The sequence below is a fragment of the Sminthopsis crassicaudata genome, chromosome 1 (assembly GCF_048593235.1).
Source record: "Sminthopsis crassicaudata isolate SCR6 chromosome 1, ASM4859323v1, whole genome shotgun sequence".
Lineage (NCBI taxonomy): Eukaryota > Metazoa > Chordata > Mammalia > Dasyuromorphia > Dasyuridae > Sminthopsis > Sminthopsis crassicaudata.
This window is the reverse complement of record NC_133617.1, coordinates 492,292,918-492,309,736: the sequence shown is the minus strand read 5'-3', so window position 1 is coordinate 492,309,736 and position 16,819 is coordinate 492,292,918. Positions and strand designations below refer to the sequence as shown.

Below are 16,819 nucleotides of genomic sequence, written 5' to 3'. Positions count from 1 at the left end.
TGTTTCAGAGTTAATGTTCTCTGTGTCTGTAAAATAGAAATTCTGAGTGTCACTTTATTGCAAAGAGATATTTACTAGAAACGAGTACCTACTAAGTAAACCCATCCTCTTCACTGGGTCCTTTAAGGAGTCCTTATTTCCCCCCAGTGACAGAAAATTTTTCTTCCATAATTTTTAATACATGTCTTTCTTGATTTCTGCTGTCTTTGCAAAAGTCCCCTTTTGGATAGATCCAATAGGTAACTTGAAGGAAGGGGTCTTGGATTCTAGCTGCATATCTGCTACTATGTGATCTTAGGAAACTTACTTTTACTCTCTCTGCCTGAATTTCCTCATCTGTAAAATTAAGGAGTTTGAAATAAATGACCTAGATTTAGATCCCTTCCTATTTTATGATGTGGAAGGGAAATAAATATCTCCCTCTGTACCCTATTTATTAGAGATTCATCAATTATGTGCTCAATGTGACTGTTTTAAGGATTCTTTGGATGTGTTATCTTGTACAGAAAGAGAATGAAGTCTAAAATTTGCCTGAGTCATAGACCTGAAATAACATGACCTAAAACAAAGTCCTCTGGTTTACATTGTTCTGGGCACTAAAGTCACAAAGTAGAGCATCAAAAGAACCACTGTCCAGGGAGCTTTTGTTAATTCTCACTAACCTTTCATTTGGAGAGTTGTGACTCACTCTGAGTTGCTTACTTCCTAGGAGATCAGTTCATGAAGGCCTAAGAACTCCCAGGTACCCTGCTTGAGGCCTAGAATTTAAAATGAGTCAATGTAAGAGCTATGCTTATAAGCAATATAAGGTTGGGGGGGAAGGTCTGACTGCTGGTATCACTGATGAGTTTTTTCTCAAGAGTGAATTTTTCATTAGTAAAGGAAGATTGAAAATCTTCTTCCTGTCCTGACAATAGGAGATGAAGGTTTGTGGAAGGGAAAGGGTTAGGAAGCATAGAAGGAAACCCTGCCTAGTTTGTGCCAGTGTTGTAGCAATTGATTTTCTAATTATTCTCATGATTTTCTAATTCTGTGCTTTGTTCTTATTTAGGATATCAGAACTAGAAGGGGTCTAAAACCTGGTGGACACATGCCTATAATTTCTGTCTGAGGAATGTAAGGCTTGAACTCTAGAGTTCTAAGCTGCAATAGGTTTAACCTATTGGTATCCAACTAAATCTGCACTAATATGGTGAATCTTTAGGAATAGGAAGATGCTCAGCTACTAAGGAAAGGCAAATTCAGCCTAGTCTGGGAAAAGAGCATGTCAGAGATTCTGTGCCAATAAGCAATGAACACAGGCCTGGGCAAGATAGGGAAATCAAGTCTCTAAAAAAAAGATAGCTAATCAACTCTCCCATTTTGCAGGTAAAGAAACTAGAGCCCTTCTGAGTTGATATTCTAGGAGAAGAATAGACATAGAATCCTAATTCTGGATAGATGGTAAGGATATGGATTTAGAGTGGGAAAAGACATATTAGAGATCACCTATTACCACTCCTTTTCTACATACAGGAGGAAACTGATATCCAAAGTGGATCGTATAAAGTATGACAACTTTGTGGCACAATGAGGACTAAGTCCAGGACTCAACTCAGGGTTCATGCCTCTAGCCATTCAAAAGTAGAGTTAAATTATAATATGGCACCATAGATTTAGCATTTGGAAATATCAGCCTGCCTAATTTCTTCATTTTATAAAAGGTAACAAAATTGTGATCCAGTGAACTTTCATCTTTCCCAAGGAGACATGAAAAATAATATCCTAATTTATCACCTTCATTCACTTATTCAAGAAATAATAAATTATTAGTATTATTCAAGAAATATTTATTAATATTATAAGCTATTATGTTAGATGCTGTGGATATACAAATATGCCCAAGGATTTTGGGTTTTTTTTTCAAGCATATTAAAAAGAGACAAGCTTTGTACACAAATAACTAAAATGAGAGGCAGTATATGCTACTGTTTGGGTGATAATTTGGTAAATGCATTCATTCCCATCATTGTGATCTGTGATATATATGAAAGTCACTACAAGAGTTAATTAAGATAACTTCCATTTCCATTTGGGATATAACTGGTAACTATTTCATGAAGCAGTCAGCATTTGAGCTGAATTTTGAGGAATGGATGGGGTATTGAGGAGGAAATATTCCAGACAGAAAAGACAGTAATATAAAGGTCCTGAGAGAAGAAAGCATGAAAAATGTTCAGGTGATGCAATGCTGACCTGTTTGGCCAGAACCAAGGTGAATAATGGAAGACAGGCTATAAGCTAGGTTGGGGATAGATTGTTCATTGGTACATAGCAGGTATTTAATAAATGCTTTTGGATTGGTTATTAAAACCCTCAAATCCACAGGTAAGGAAGTTGTACTTTATTTAGTAGAGAGCAGGGAAACACAAATGATTTTTGAAGAAAAGAATAATATGATCAAAATGGTGTTTTAGAGGTGATGGATATTCTTGTGCCAGGATAAGTAAGAGGGAAAAGTACTATAGAATTGAAGAATAGAGTAATAAAAACTTTTATGAAGTTTCTAGCAGTTGGAATAGAAAAGAAGAGATGAAAGACCAGGAGATTATGGAGAATTTATTAGAAGGATTCAGTTCAATAATTCAATAAACAAGGTGAGCAAATGAACCAGATATGCAATAGCTGTATTAATGTTGTTTAGTCATTTCAATCATGTCCAATTCTTTGTGATCCTTTTTTTTGGGGGGGGGATTCTTGGCTGAACTACTGGAGTGATTTGCCATTTCCTTTTCCATCTCATTTTACAAGTGAGGAAACTGGGCAAATAGGGTTAAGTAACTTACCCAGGGTCAAACAGCTAGTATCTGAGGCCAAATTTGAAGATCAGTCTTTCTGATTCAAAGCCCAGTGGTCTATCCACTGCACCACTTAGCCCATCCATACTAATACTTTTGCCACCAAGATGGAGTGTCAAATCACATGTTTTAAATACTGTTTCTTCTATTTACTACCTGCCTAACCTTAGGCAAGATACTTCATTTCTACGTATCAGGTATGGGCTGGAGATACAAAGACAGAAACAAAATAGTCCCTGTCAAGAAATTTAATCTATTAGAAAGTTTTATGACTTACAGGATGTAAAGGGCAAGGAAGAATGAAGAATTAAAGATGATTATTCAATTTAGTCATAAAGAAAAATAGTGATACTATTAATAAAAATAAACACATCAGGAAAAGGAGCTGTTTTGAGATGATATATCCAAATATAAATATACCACAAAGCGTTGTAAATGCTAGGCTCCAGAAGAGGTTACCAGAGTAGCTAAGGTCTCTGAGAGAGGGGACAAAAAGAGAATAGTCAAAAAGAAAATCTTCAGAGAATGCCCACATTTAATGAAAGGAGAAACAATTCAAGAAGACAAAGAGGGGTGGTTAGAAGCATAGGAGGAAAACCATATCTGGTTTGGTTCAGTGTTCCCAAAGTCATGGGAAAATATATTTTCAAGTGTCAAGTGATAATTAGGTATGGTGGTAGATGTCTATAAACCCAACTCTTAAGGGAGACTGAGACAAACTCATAATATTAAGAGTTCTGAACTGCAGTAACATAAATGAATCACATGTCCACACTAAGTATTAATACTAGTATTAATACTTCCTGGCTGTGTGACCCTGGGCAAGTCACTTAACCCTAAATGCCTCAGGGGGAAAAAAGTGGCAAAAATGTCCAAATCAGAAAGAGATATACTTCTGTTAGCATCAATGGCAGAAGACAAAGCAAGTTTTAGCAAGTGCTTTCAAATCCCACATCAGACCCTTACTAACTGTGTCTTGGGGTGAGATGTTAAACCTCTCTAGACACTATTTGTGAAATAAGTAGGAAAAGACTGGACTTGATGGCTTCTGAGGTCTCTTCCAGCTCTATATCTAAGTTCCTAGGAGTCTATTTATTGTCTCTTCATCTTTAATCATGCTTTAGTTATATACCAGTTGTGGGGTGGGGATGGGGGTAAGGATTAGGCATGCCTCTTGTGAACCAAGATCACTACTTTTATTGGCTCCCACTTCCATTCTTTCCACATCAGTTGTAACAGCTGGTCCAATTTTCTATTGCTTCAAGGTTCAAAAATTATTAATTTTCTTAGAATACACTTCTTAGGAAAGAGCAAGGGAATATTCTCATTCCTAAAAAGTTTTTTCTTTCCCTTTATTGACAACCCCTGTTGATATAACTAAAGCCTCATTGTTATAAGGGAATACTTGTATGAATGAAGCAAACTTAAAATGGCTCTCTTTGTGGTCTTGATATTGTGATTATTTCAAAAGTGAAGGAATTTTCTTAGATTTTGGAACCTCCAAACCATCCCTTCACCCCCATCCTTTCCTTCTCTGAATGCATCTGAATCACCTCCCCAGCTGTCAGAAAAGTTGTTGTGCCATTAAGTGCTGCTAAGGCTGCTTCTGGCCTCTCTTTGAAATGCACATCCCCCTGCTGTACTACATAATATTAATGAGCAATAAGTGACTGCCTGCTGCTTCCTTCAGTAGACCCTTCTGGGCCCTGACGGAAGATGCTGCTGTTCCTGAGAGGCATCCTGCAGTATTGTTTCTCAAGACTGATGCTGAACTTTGTATTCTCCCATTGCAGCCTCTATTTCAACAGCTTATTAGAGATTTTTAAAACTACCAAGTCCATTACACATGGGGGATGTGTAGGGGATATTCTTTTCATTTATTATTTGCTCTCATGGAAAATACAAAAGGAATCATTAGCATCCAACCCTTTTTGCAGACAAAAAGTAGCAGATGACTTCAAGCCATACCAAAGGAAGGAGGAGTTCAAAGTGTAGAATGAGCATCATCTTAGCTCCTGGATTTTCCCAGAAAATAAGGAGAATCTGCATTTACTTTTTATAAATGGTTCATCATCAATTTTACAGGTGCCAACAACCAATACTAGAAATAAAATACCAGCCTTCATTTTCAACATATTAATTTCCTATAAACTCATCACGGGGTCAAAATATGCTAATGTAATACTCTATGCCAAAGGAATTGAAATGCTTTGTATTCAGTAGTAGAATAAATTGTGCTTCATCAAGTCATGGTTAATGAAATCAGTTCCTCATTTGAATAAATGTGGAAAAACTAGAAAATCATAATTCTGTTTTTCCCAAATTTTTAAACCAAGAACTGATTATATTACTTTTTCCCCATGAATTTAATAAGATCTCCCAATATGAATTGACTGATAGAGACCTTCAAAACAATCCCACTGAGTAATATTTAAATGAATTATATGACTCTCAAAATATTATTTCCAATAACAATAATACTGTAAATGAAAACAACGCTAAAGAACATCGGTTATTAGGTCCAAAATTGGATAGGACATAATCCTAATGATAGGATATATTTCCTTCTTCTCTGTAGAGAGGTGGTAACAAGAAGAAAATGATAGAGCCAATGTGTTAGCTTGTTTTCAATAACCAGATTTCCTTTTTCAAAGGAAGGATTCTATTTGGTAGTAATGGAGTAAGGTAGATTTTTGTTTGGGAATTGACAATGAAATAAGAAAGTGCTCATAAAACTTTTTTAAGTCATTCAGATTGAAAGAACAGACAAGCAGGACAGTTTTGAAAGTAACCTGGGATTCTTATATAGTTTTTTATAGAAATTCCTGTTTTCATATACTTCAATTTCCTCCACAATCTACTGAACAGGTATACTCATATCAAAGGACTGAGTAGGTCTATAACAATATAATATTAAATACAATTAGGTTAAAGAGGAACAGTTAGCTCCACAAAGTCAGTGATGTGAATTAGTAGTCAACTTAAATAAAATTCTAGTAAGTTTTTGTGACTTTATGTTAGAAATTGATTATAAAGTATTTACTTACATCACTGTAAATTATCTCCGGCCTTCAGGCCAGATGCAGCAGGCTGAGGACTTTTATGCAGCCCACCCGGTTATAGCAAATGGGCTGAGGAGCAGAGACTATTTTACTATAGTCTGGCCTTCCAACAGTCTGAGGGAGAGTGAATTGGTCCCCTATTTTAAAAGTTTGAGGACCATAACATTAGTAATACTTTAGCAATAGTAATAGGCCATGATTGTACAAATTAGTGAAACTTCTTCAACCTTCCTCCTTGAAAGAGATCATATTTACATGCAATGCATTGTAGAAGAACTAGCAACTCTAAGTAGATATCACTTGTTGAATTAGTAAAACTAATAGATCTATGTCACTGTTGTAATTTTGCTTTTCCAACCTACCTTTTGGGAAAGACCAAATGAAGCTCAGTTCCCACCCTCTGAAAATCTTAGTGAATATAGAATCCTATAGAGAGAGAATATAGTATACAGGTTGGTTCCATTCTTAATATCTAGTTCCAAAGTTTAAGTTTGAGTCCTAGAAGGTAAGATATGAAATTTTAGTGTAGTTATAAATAAGCTCTAGTTAAGTTAATTCAAACAACGAAAAATTAAAAAAAAAATCTAAGACAATATCCTCTTCTATCTAGAATTGTGATGGCTTTGGCTATGCCTTCTTTGGATAGAATATTAACTGGTTAATAGAATTGTCATCTTTTCCCAGTGTGATTCAACTTTGGGAATCAGCATAATCCTATATTTTTATCAATTTTCTTCCTTTACACATGAATTAGGTATTACTTAGTCAATATGCAAAAGTAAAAGCCACAGCAGCACATTTAGAATCCTAGGGCAAGCAAGGAGCACTTGTTTTCACATCCAGTTTAACTATTCCATGAACAAACATCACCCTATTTTTATGTCAACTTCTATCAGCAGTGGAGGTGACTTTGTTAAAAAGTTAGACTCCCCATGTTACACTATTTATTCTGTATCCTTTTGTATTAAAAAAAAAAAAAAAACTATGATCTTAGTGCCATTAACTATGCAAGTATTATTTAATTAATTATTGGATGAAAGAAAGAAAAGAGCAGAAAATTTTTACTTCAGAATATCACAGTTGAGAAAAACTTAAATATAGTTGATACTCAAAACTTTTTCAATGTCTATTTCCTCCTTTATTTTGAAGGCCATTACATTATAAAAATATGTAAATGAAGGGATGAAGACAGAAATGGGGAGGAAGGAAAATACTTTATAGGAGATCTCTTTGGCAATTATAATTTTTTGCCATCTTTTTTTTTTTTCAAGAGATGTTCGCACTTATGTGTCAGTTTTCTCTTTTCACCGATTGACCAGTTTTGCTGTATCTTTAAAGCTGCTGAAAACCATAGATTTAGAGCTAGAAAGAACTTCAGAGACCATTTATACTCCAGCTTACTCATTTTATAGAGGAGGCAATTGAAATCTAGAGAAGTTAACTGACTTTTTCCAGAATCACACAGGTAGGAAAGAGCAAAGCCCAGATTTTAATCTAGGTCCTCTGGCTCCAATATCCACTGTTTCTTTCACTATCCAATGCTGCCTCCTATCTTATTATGCAATTCAAAGTATTAACCTTGAAATCAAAACTTGACTATAAGGAATTCCAAATGTGGCTTAAAAAAAATAAGATTTGGTATTTCCAAAATTTATAAAACACTATGGGCAGTCAAAACTTGTTAGAAAGCAACAACTTTTGTTCACAAATCAAGAAGTTTTATATGCCTATATCTGGAGAGCCTGAGAGAATTTCCCACATATGTACAAGTTGCTATAATATAATGAAACAGTCAGTGGTCTGGGAATCAAGAGAATTGGGTTTGAGTTTGCACACTACTATTTTCTAGTCATATGGTATAGGATACTTCATCTTTATATTTCCTCATCCGTAAATAAGAACATCGTATTGGAAAAACCTGAAGGTCCTTTCTCACGACTTTATCATTCTATGCATAACTCTTTGGTTTTATTCTAAACTGATCAAAAAGAGTTTAGCAGTCCTCATTTATAAACTCAAAATTATTTATATTTATATATTATTTGTCTTCTGGGGATAGAATGTGGAGACATTCCATTAGAAAAGTTTGCTTGACAGTAAATCAATTCTGATAAACTTTGGAATACAGTTTGACAGAGTTTGAAATCTTCTCTACTAAAATCACCCAATTAGAACCTCTTATAAAATATAAACTCAAATGTCATATAACATCTCTGGGAAATGTATAACCATTTCCTCTCAAAAATTTTTAATCAGCATCCTTGAACCAGCTGTCCCTCAGCTAAGACAATTCATCTCTCTCTCTACTGCGTTTTTTTTTAAATCTAAACTCTCTTTCCTCATTTCTACCTCCTAAATTTCCTGTCTTTTAGATTTAGTTAAAATCCTACCTTCTACAAGAAACATTTCGCAATTCCCCTTCATGCTAGTACTTTTTTTCTAAGATTAATTCCAATATATCCTGTTTGTATTTTGCTTTTCATGATTATTTGTCTCCTTTATTAGACTGTGATCTCCCTGAGAGCTAATAGTGTTTTTTTGTTGTCATTTTGCCTTTCTTTATATATGTTCTTTATATTGTAGTATAGTGACTAGAATACAGTAAGTACTTGTTGATTTGACACATAAAGATTCCCACATTCTGGGAATATTCTGCTCCACCCCTTCCCACCCAGCAGTTTTAACCCAAATCACTTGGTTTCCTCTGGTTTCACTGTAGAAAGATTCAGACTGTCAACATTGACTCAGAAAAGAAGACAATGATCAACCTTTAAAACCAATTCTTCCTTTTTCCTTTCTCTTTTTATTTTCATATGCAGTTAATAGCCAAGATACCGACCATCACCGCAGTTTGCAACTTGCATGGAGAGAAACTGCAGGTATTTAAGCAATCTCATCCTGATATAGTGAACACACTATTTCCTCCATTATATAAGGAGCTTTTCAACCCTGACTGTACTACAGTCTGCAAATGAAGGGAAGCACAGAGCTGTCATGTGGTTCTCAAATGCGTCACTCTTGAGAAAAAAGCAATGCGCTCATGAAGACTTATGAAAAATGTCACTACTGCAACACTAGGAATGTCCTGCACTTAATAGAATTATTTTTCACCGCTACAGTTTGAAGAATGTAAATATGCACCTGAGTGGGGCTCTTTTTTTTTTTTTTTGAACTGACCATAAATATACAAATATAGGACACTGGGTGTTATCTTTTTTTAATTTTATTGGGGTATGTTTTGGGAGACAACTGTTCATAGAATTTTATTGTAGATAAAAAAAAATGAGAACAGAGCGGTACCTTACATTATTACTCTTGCTGTTTATTGTTCAGATATAATTTAAGAAAACTCCACTTATTAGACTTACCTATTTCTATGTTTTTAGATAGTTAATTGCATGTGGAAATTTGTAGCTGTCTTGGAAAGTGCTGTGCATGTATGTAATAAGTATATAATATATGAATATATTATATATGACTATTACTTATACATGCACATATACTGTGGCTTAAAATCCCATGCCTACTTGCAAAGGATGTTCAGTCAGGCTTTCTTGTATTATTTACCCTCTGTGTAATGTGTTATCTTTATGTTGGGTAATCTGGATTTTTGCTTTGCCAACCAGGTTAGCCGTCCATAGCTAATGGTTGGATGATATCAATGTTCTGAAATCCATGTACAAAAAGTAATGGATTCAATAGACAGCCTCTATACTAACAGCTCTATTTGTAGCCATGGTATAAAAGCCTTGTCTGGAGGGTTCAAATGGAAAGTACATTTTTTTTTCCTGTTCTAAGAATCAGGCAACATATTTTGAGGACCTGTGGCTGGAAAAGTTTTTAACCCAACACAATAAATATTGGGCATTTTCCACTACAAAATGCAACTTTTCCCCCCCAAAATTTCTAGTCACAAAAGGGATTTCTCCTCAACAAATTATAGCATCAAATGAGAAATATAGGTTGTGGATGGCAATCACCAGCAAACTCATATTCATTAAAAAAAAAAAAAAAAAAAAAAAAAAGGGATGTGATCAATGAAAACACAGCAGTGTTAGTGCCATTTTCTGCAAATGTTTAGTTCCAGGAATTATTCAAATGAAATAAAAGTCCTGTGAGTAAGAACCAGGCAAAAAATCAGCTCTTAAGAGTTCACTATTTTCACATATAAGAATGAGAGAGCTTTCCCATATTTCTCCTCTATAGTTCTGAGGACTTCACTCTATCTCTGCCTCTATTTCTCTCTCACTCAATCTTTCCCTGCCACTGCCTCCATCTCTTTAAAAGTCTTCAGATCATATTTGCAAAAGTGGAGCAGTAATTGACTTGCTATGAAAGAATCTTTAAAAGATAATATTTAGATTATCTTAAAAAAAACTAAGCAACAATAATAACATCACTTGTTCATCTTTTTAAAGACATTAAAAGTGCATTTCAGAATACAAATCAATTTGTGAACTCAAATATATACATACATATAGACATATACATGCACATATATATAAAATATGTACATATATTTTATATATGTACATACATACATAAAAACATACACATATATACACACTGTAGAGTCAGTGCATCTGAAGGCCCCATAATATTGATTTCAGGATCAGAGAAGTTGGACTGGTGGTACATTAATCCTTGTTTCTCCCTTTACTCCTGATTAGATTATTCCACAGAAAGAAACTAAAATGTCAAGTGAGTCTTCTATGCCTTTTCAGTATTACCTGATCTAGGGGAAGATCAGGAGAGGGGAGACTTGTACAAAATAATGAAAATTATGCCATTCTTTTATAAATTAACAGAAGTCACCATTTCATTAAAAAAGGGTCTTTTCTCCTGGCAGAGGAAGGGTCCACAAAAGAGGGAATAATGCCTGTGTCTTTTAGATAGGTGCAGTCAGTCATCAATGGAAACTTGGATTTTTAGCTCTTAAACTCTCCTGAGATTAGCTTTCTCCAGTACACATAAGAACTCACAGATAACCAGAATCGTGGCATTTGCCTTTTCCAGATAGAATCCGGAGGCTTTTTTCCCCTAATGATTGATGAATTCCAAACCGATAGGGGGAAACAAAAAAGGCTTTAAAATAATGAATCTCATTCTCAACTACTGTTATATTCAATTAATTTAACTACATTGAACCAAATTACCTTGGGTGTCGAAGAAGACAGCTGTAGACGGCTTATTATGCTGCTACAGGGACTCAATTCTTTTTGGCGTAAATGTCACTCCTGCTAGCGCTTTGTATAAAGAATTAATTCCAAGAGTCATATTTCCTTCTAATGGAAAGATTACTTTACTGATTGCTAGGAAAACAGGGTAATAGAAGGCACTCCATTAAACTAAGCCGTTTCCAAATGCAATAGATGTTTTATGATTGGCTTGTGATAGGAAAGGCTCTAAGTGTCTGCCTGGTGTTTCCCTTTGAGCTTTGAACTTATGTCAAACTTTGTTTTCCTAGTTCCGTTATCCTAGTGTTTTCCATTGTTGGCCTTTAATTCTTATTCAGTTGCATTGGGAATCATGTATTTCCTTCATTTTCCCCAAGAGGTTTTTAATTGACTCAATTTATGAAGAGGTAGAGCCTGTGTATGTTTTTTTTTCCCCTCCCTTGGTCCCATGGGTGAATTTACAGAAAGACTGCTTCCTCTACTTGCCTCTGGAGAAGATAGCTTTGAATTAGAGTAGTTTCTACATTTTCTAGAGCTGGTTTGAAACTTTAAAGGTGATGGATTTTTGTAGCTGTGGGGAGGGATTAAATCTAGCTGACCCATCATGTATACCACCAGCCAAGATAAGAGACCAAGGAATCAACGCTCTGATGTCCACTTCAGGACCTAGAGAAAATACTTCAATTTTTTTTTTTACTGTGGAATACTGTGAAAAATCTAAATCTGGTCCAGAGAGAATCAAGACGTGCTGTAAGTAGCACTGAAATCTGTTATACCTTTTTGAGCACCTCTTCAAAACACATCTGTGAAGAAACTAACACCTGATATTAATAACTGATTTTCCCTTAGGTCCTAACTAATAGCTACACTACATTATGTCCAAGCACTTTGTCCCATCTCCATGAGAATCAACAATTATCTATGATATATTTGTGATATAAGGAACACGAGACAACAAAGAAGCCACAATTTATACTTTGCAATTCACTCTTTGTAAATGACAATCACTGCTTAATGCAGATGTTGCACTGTATTCCACTCAGGGATGTTTCTTTTTTTTTTTAATCTACATCAAATATGAGGGGAGAAAAAAAAACAGGAAAGAAATTTTAACAAAAGTGTAAGCAGTAAAAACATATTCCCTTTCTTCCCCTACCAGACAAGGCTTTCAGGCCAGTTATTTGACCCTACATGCTTGTAACCTGAATTCACTGTCACTATTTTCCTCAATTCACTGAAAAGTTCTAGCCATCATTCCCCAGATAGCATGCTGGCTAAAGACAGCTCAGCCCCCTTCTCTAAAATCTATTGACTAGCAAAATATCCAAACTGCCCTGTTAATTCTACAGCTTATCTCCCAGCAAAACCAGGTTTGGCTCAAGTCCTGAGCAAAGGAGCAATTGATTTTTTTTGGTCAGGCCAGAAAACTGAAGGTGTGGTTTCTCAAGCTGCCTTGTGGCAGTATTGCAGGAGGAAGAACAGAAGTTGGAAGAAAAATGGCAGAGTAATATATTACAAACCTGGCTGATCCCTTCTCACTGTCAACTATCAGGATCTGAGGCTAAACCATAAGTATAACCTAACCTGGGATTTGTCATATTGGACCAAAAGTAGGTTTCCAAGGTAGCTTTACAACTAATCTCATTTAAGGCATTTTAGGCTATCATTCACACAGGTCCATGCTATAGGACTGTCTTAAAAGTAAAATCATGGATTTAGAGTTGGAAAGGATGTTAGAGGTCATCTATTCTAACTCTGTTTTGCAGACAAAAAAAGCAAGGCCAACAAGGATAAAAATCTCACAGGGCAGAGAAAGGATTTAAATCTAGGTCTTTAGATTCCAAATCTAACACTTCAGATCTACTTGGCAAATTCTAAGCAACTAGATCCCTTTGGAGGAATCCAAGGCAACCAAATACTATGGTAATATGTAATTATTTATCCGAAGATGTTATGGCAAGGATCCAGTATAATTTTTATTAGCAATTTCCCTTGTAGTTTATCCCATACTACTTAGAACTCTGTACCATTTCAAACCAAATCAAATATGGAGAAGAATTTTTAAACAACTAACTACCCATGTGTCAATACATATGAGATCAGAATTTCAACAAAATGCTAGTGTCCCAAGGATAGACTCTAAACTTATCAGTCATTCAGTTTGTGATCGACTCCTAGAGATACCATGAACAACAGCATACCAATATTGCCAATGGGGTTGTCTTTGGCAAGGATATTGGAATGGTTTGCCATTTCCTTCTCCAATAGCTAAAGAAAACAGAGGTTTGGTGGCTTGTCCAGGGTGAACTAACTAGTAAATATCTGAGGTCATATTTGAACTCAGGTCTTCTTAACTCAAGGCCAAGCACTCCATCCATTGAGTCACTTACCTGCCTCCAAGGCAAACAGGTTAAGTGACTTGCCCAGGATCACACACCTAATAAGTGTCTTAGGCCATATTTGACTTCAGGTCTTCCTGATTCCAGGCCCAGCACTCTATTCACTGAACCATCTGGTTGACTCTAAGGTTTTTCACTGCTAATGTAATCAGTACATCAGTATCAGACTACCTGAAATACTGCCTGAAATTGTGGGATCACAGAGAGCTTCTGTCCATCTTTGCCTATGTTTTAGGTATTTCTTCCATTCTGTTTACTATAAGAAGAAGAATCCCCTTACTAAGGTAAAAACAGAAGAAAGAAATATTCAATAATTATTTTCTTCAAGGGATCTTTGTGTCCAATGAGGTTAATACTGCTGACAGTTAATTCAGAAGCCTATGTATATACTTACATATTCCAGGTCATGCAAATAGACAACTATGTAGTAAGAATGACAGGAGACATCAGTAGATAAAACAGCAATAACCTTTAAGGTTTCTGTTTGTGAAAAAAAAAAAGTTTTGCACTCTGTCTCTTATAAAATAAAGACAAAAGGTCACCATCGACCAGAGATGTAAAAGCGTGTTATATCTCTTTTCAAACTACTGGAGGAAGCTGCTACTGATAATAGAGGATACTATTGAAGTGAAGAAGCATTTGATTGTTTCAGAAAGTAGCCCTTGCTTATTACAGCTACATGAGCAATAGTGTAGACATGGTCCGTTGAAAGTAGCATTTTTCTCACTGTGTCCTGTTTCAATGGACCACCTCTACTGAGATACATCACAGAGTGAGTCGGTATAATGGGATTTTTTTCTCTTATTCCTTATTCTTCTCAACTTGGTTTCCCTGTTGGTCTAACACTGTTGGAAGCAGCAAATTCTAATAGTTTTGATCCAGGTAGAGACCAGTTGGACAATTAGAAAATAGACTGATGGCTATTTGATTTAATGGTAACAACTAAAAAGCACTTCTATTTGTCTGGACTAGCCTCCCAGCTTAATAAAACCAAGTTACTAGATACATTTGGCAGCTTCTTCTGAAATTCAAATGCACTATGTTTTGTTTTGAGTATGTGTTTTTCTTTCAATGTGTCTGTGTGGGACTTCCTTTTTTATCTGAAGATTTAATAATAGAATAATACTCATTTGGCCCTCCATTGTTCCATAGTGTGGACCTTGCATTCTTGGGCAGCAGATGGGGATTTTGTTCATGCACTTTTTTTTCCCAAGCCTCTGAGTTACCTACCAAGTAAATTGGCTGTAATAAATAATCTTTGCCTCTTGCATGACTATAAGTGTGACCTCCAGTAAACCAGAGAGAGCAGGTCAGTGATTGTTACTTGTGGCCACAAAGCACAAAAGAAAACTGGATTATGTCTGCAAAACCAAGTTCATCACAACAAGGGATGTTCTTTCCCTAGTTCGGAAGGGTATTCACCATATTAATAAAGCTATCATGGCTGTAACCCATGGAAAACATGCATATCTGCCTACATATTTACAGCATGCATGTGGTCAATTGTACATGCATGCACAAATATACAAATTAGATGTCTGGAAAGCTACATAATCCCATCTTCAATCACTGTACCATCTGCCTCATCTGACTAACACTAAAGAAAGTAATGGGGGGAGGGGACATTAAAAAAAAAAAAAAACCCTGAGTATGTATTGTAGAAATGTAGAGGAAAAATAAAAATATTTTTTCAGATGTAATTACTTTTAATATATTGCTTGTGGAAGGTCTAATACGATGTACACTGTCTCTGTAATTTTTGCTGTAAATATCTCAGGACAGTGAATACACTGATTTTTTCTATGTCTCTGTTTAAGCATAAGACTTTATAACAATTTTTTAGAGGGGAAAGAACACCAACAAGCAAATTCTGTACTTGCTTCCTATGAGTGTCATGTGCTCCTCAGTTTTTAATGGAAATTGATTGGGACAGGGAAGCATTCTGACCAGCTCTAGGTTTAACCTGTATGACTCTGTTTGTACACCAACTGATAAAGGCATAGGGCTGTCAATGAAATCTGCTCCTAGTGGTCTGGGTGTTGAATATCATCCTAAGATCTTCAAAATGAATCTGAACCAGACAATTTGAAAACCAACAAAGAAAAGAATGAGCAAAGATTGCCCAAAGCAAGTACATCTGTCCTTGCAGCATTTAACTTTTTTAGATTTTTCAGCATGAAATATCTGAAGGAGAAGAAGGTCTGCTTTCTGACGAGCAAAATATTTTTGTACACACTCATTTCTTATTAAAACCTGAGGTCAGATCACTCTTTCACTGTAATCTGAAGCCATAACTGACCTTCACCAAATAAAATGTTTTCAAGAACATAGGGGAGGGTTTGGGAGAGGTTGAGGGGAAGGGAGAACCAAGATATCAATGGCTATAGCAACACAGGCAGGAGCAAGTCCAATGCACTTGGATGCTTTTCCTGCATCCCAAATATAACTTTAAATCACTAGTATTTTATGATGATCGATTTATAAAAAAAAAAAAAAATAGATATTTAGATTTAAATGAATCTTTCTGATATTTTTGAAATCCCTGACAATGCTTCCTTGCTTTTAGGATTATGAGAGAAAATGATTTTCATATGCTTCCAACTTTCAGAGGTTTAATGTTTTGTATCTTATTTCCAACTGCTCTTGGTAGGGTGAAGCACGACATTGGGTCCCCCAGCTGTTGAAACCATGGGCTATTTGGTGCTTGGCTGTAGATAATTGTCATTGCTGTATCTTAAGGGGTGGGGGAGGGAGGGGTGTGGTTTGCTTCTCTTACTAAGCATGCTCACCACTATTGGTAATGTACAAAAGCTGCATTGCCGAATGAAAAGTATGTAAAAAATATATATTATTCACTCTAAAGAAAAAAAAGCATAACAAGAAATACCTTCTAAAGAAAAATGCCTCCTATAGTCAACACTGATTTTTTTTTTCTGAAGCTTAATTGTATTATAATAATGTATTTTTATTGGCCTATAGAGGTCAAAGGCAAACCACAAATGAATCCAGTGACATATATAGTTTTTGAATCTGCAGTTTTCTGCTCTCTCTCTCTCTCTTTTTCTCTCTCCTTGTTTAATATATAAGCCCTAATTTATGTGTATGTGAGTAAAACTACAGCCTGAGTCATTTAGAAAGTAAGCATTGAGGTTTTTTTAATCATAAATATACTAGAATACAACAGCACTCCCTGTCAAATAAAAAAGGTTTTATATTACTTTAGAATGTAATAGGTTTTCGTCTTATTTTATGTCTTGTAAATTATTAGTTGAATACTGTTAGCATTCCATGATAATGCACACATGATTTCTGAATGTTTTCTGTAAATGACAATCAATGTTTAT

At 35.4% G+C, this 16,819-nt stretch overlaps 1 protein-coding gene across 3 annotated transcripts in view; it reads left to right on the top strand.

Annotated features, from left to right (window-relative positions):
* Positions 1-9,099, top strand: part of RORB (RAR related orphan receptor B) — a 253,415-nt gene extending 244,316 nt beyond the window's left edge. For all 3 annotated transcript variants that reach the window (XM_074281418.1, XM_074281419.1, XM_074281420.1), the window contains one exon: positions 8,719-9,099. In XM_074281418.1, coding sequence (XP_074137519.1) covers positions 8,719-8,874 — 156 coding nt within the window. In that variant the 3' untranslated portion in view covers positions 8,875-9,099. The remainder of the gene's footprint in view (positions 1-8,718) is intronic.
* The last annotated feature ends 7,720 nt before the right edge of the window (positions 9,100-16,819 follow it).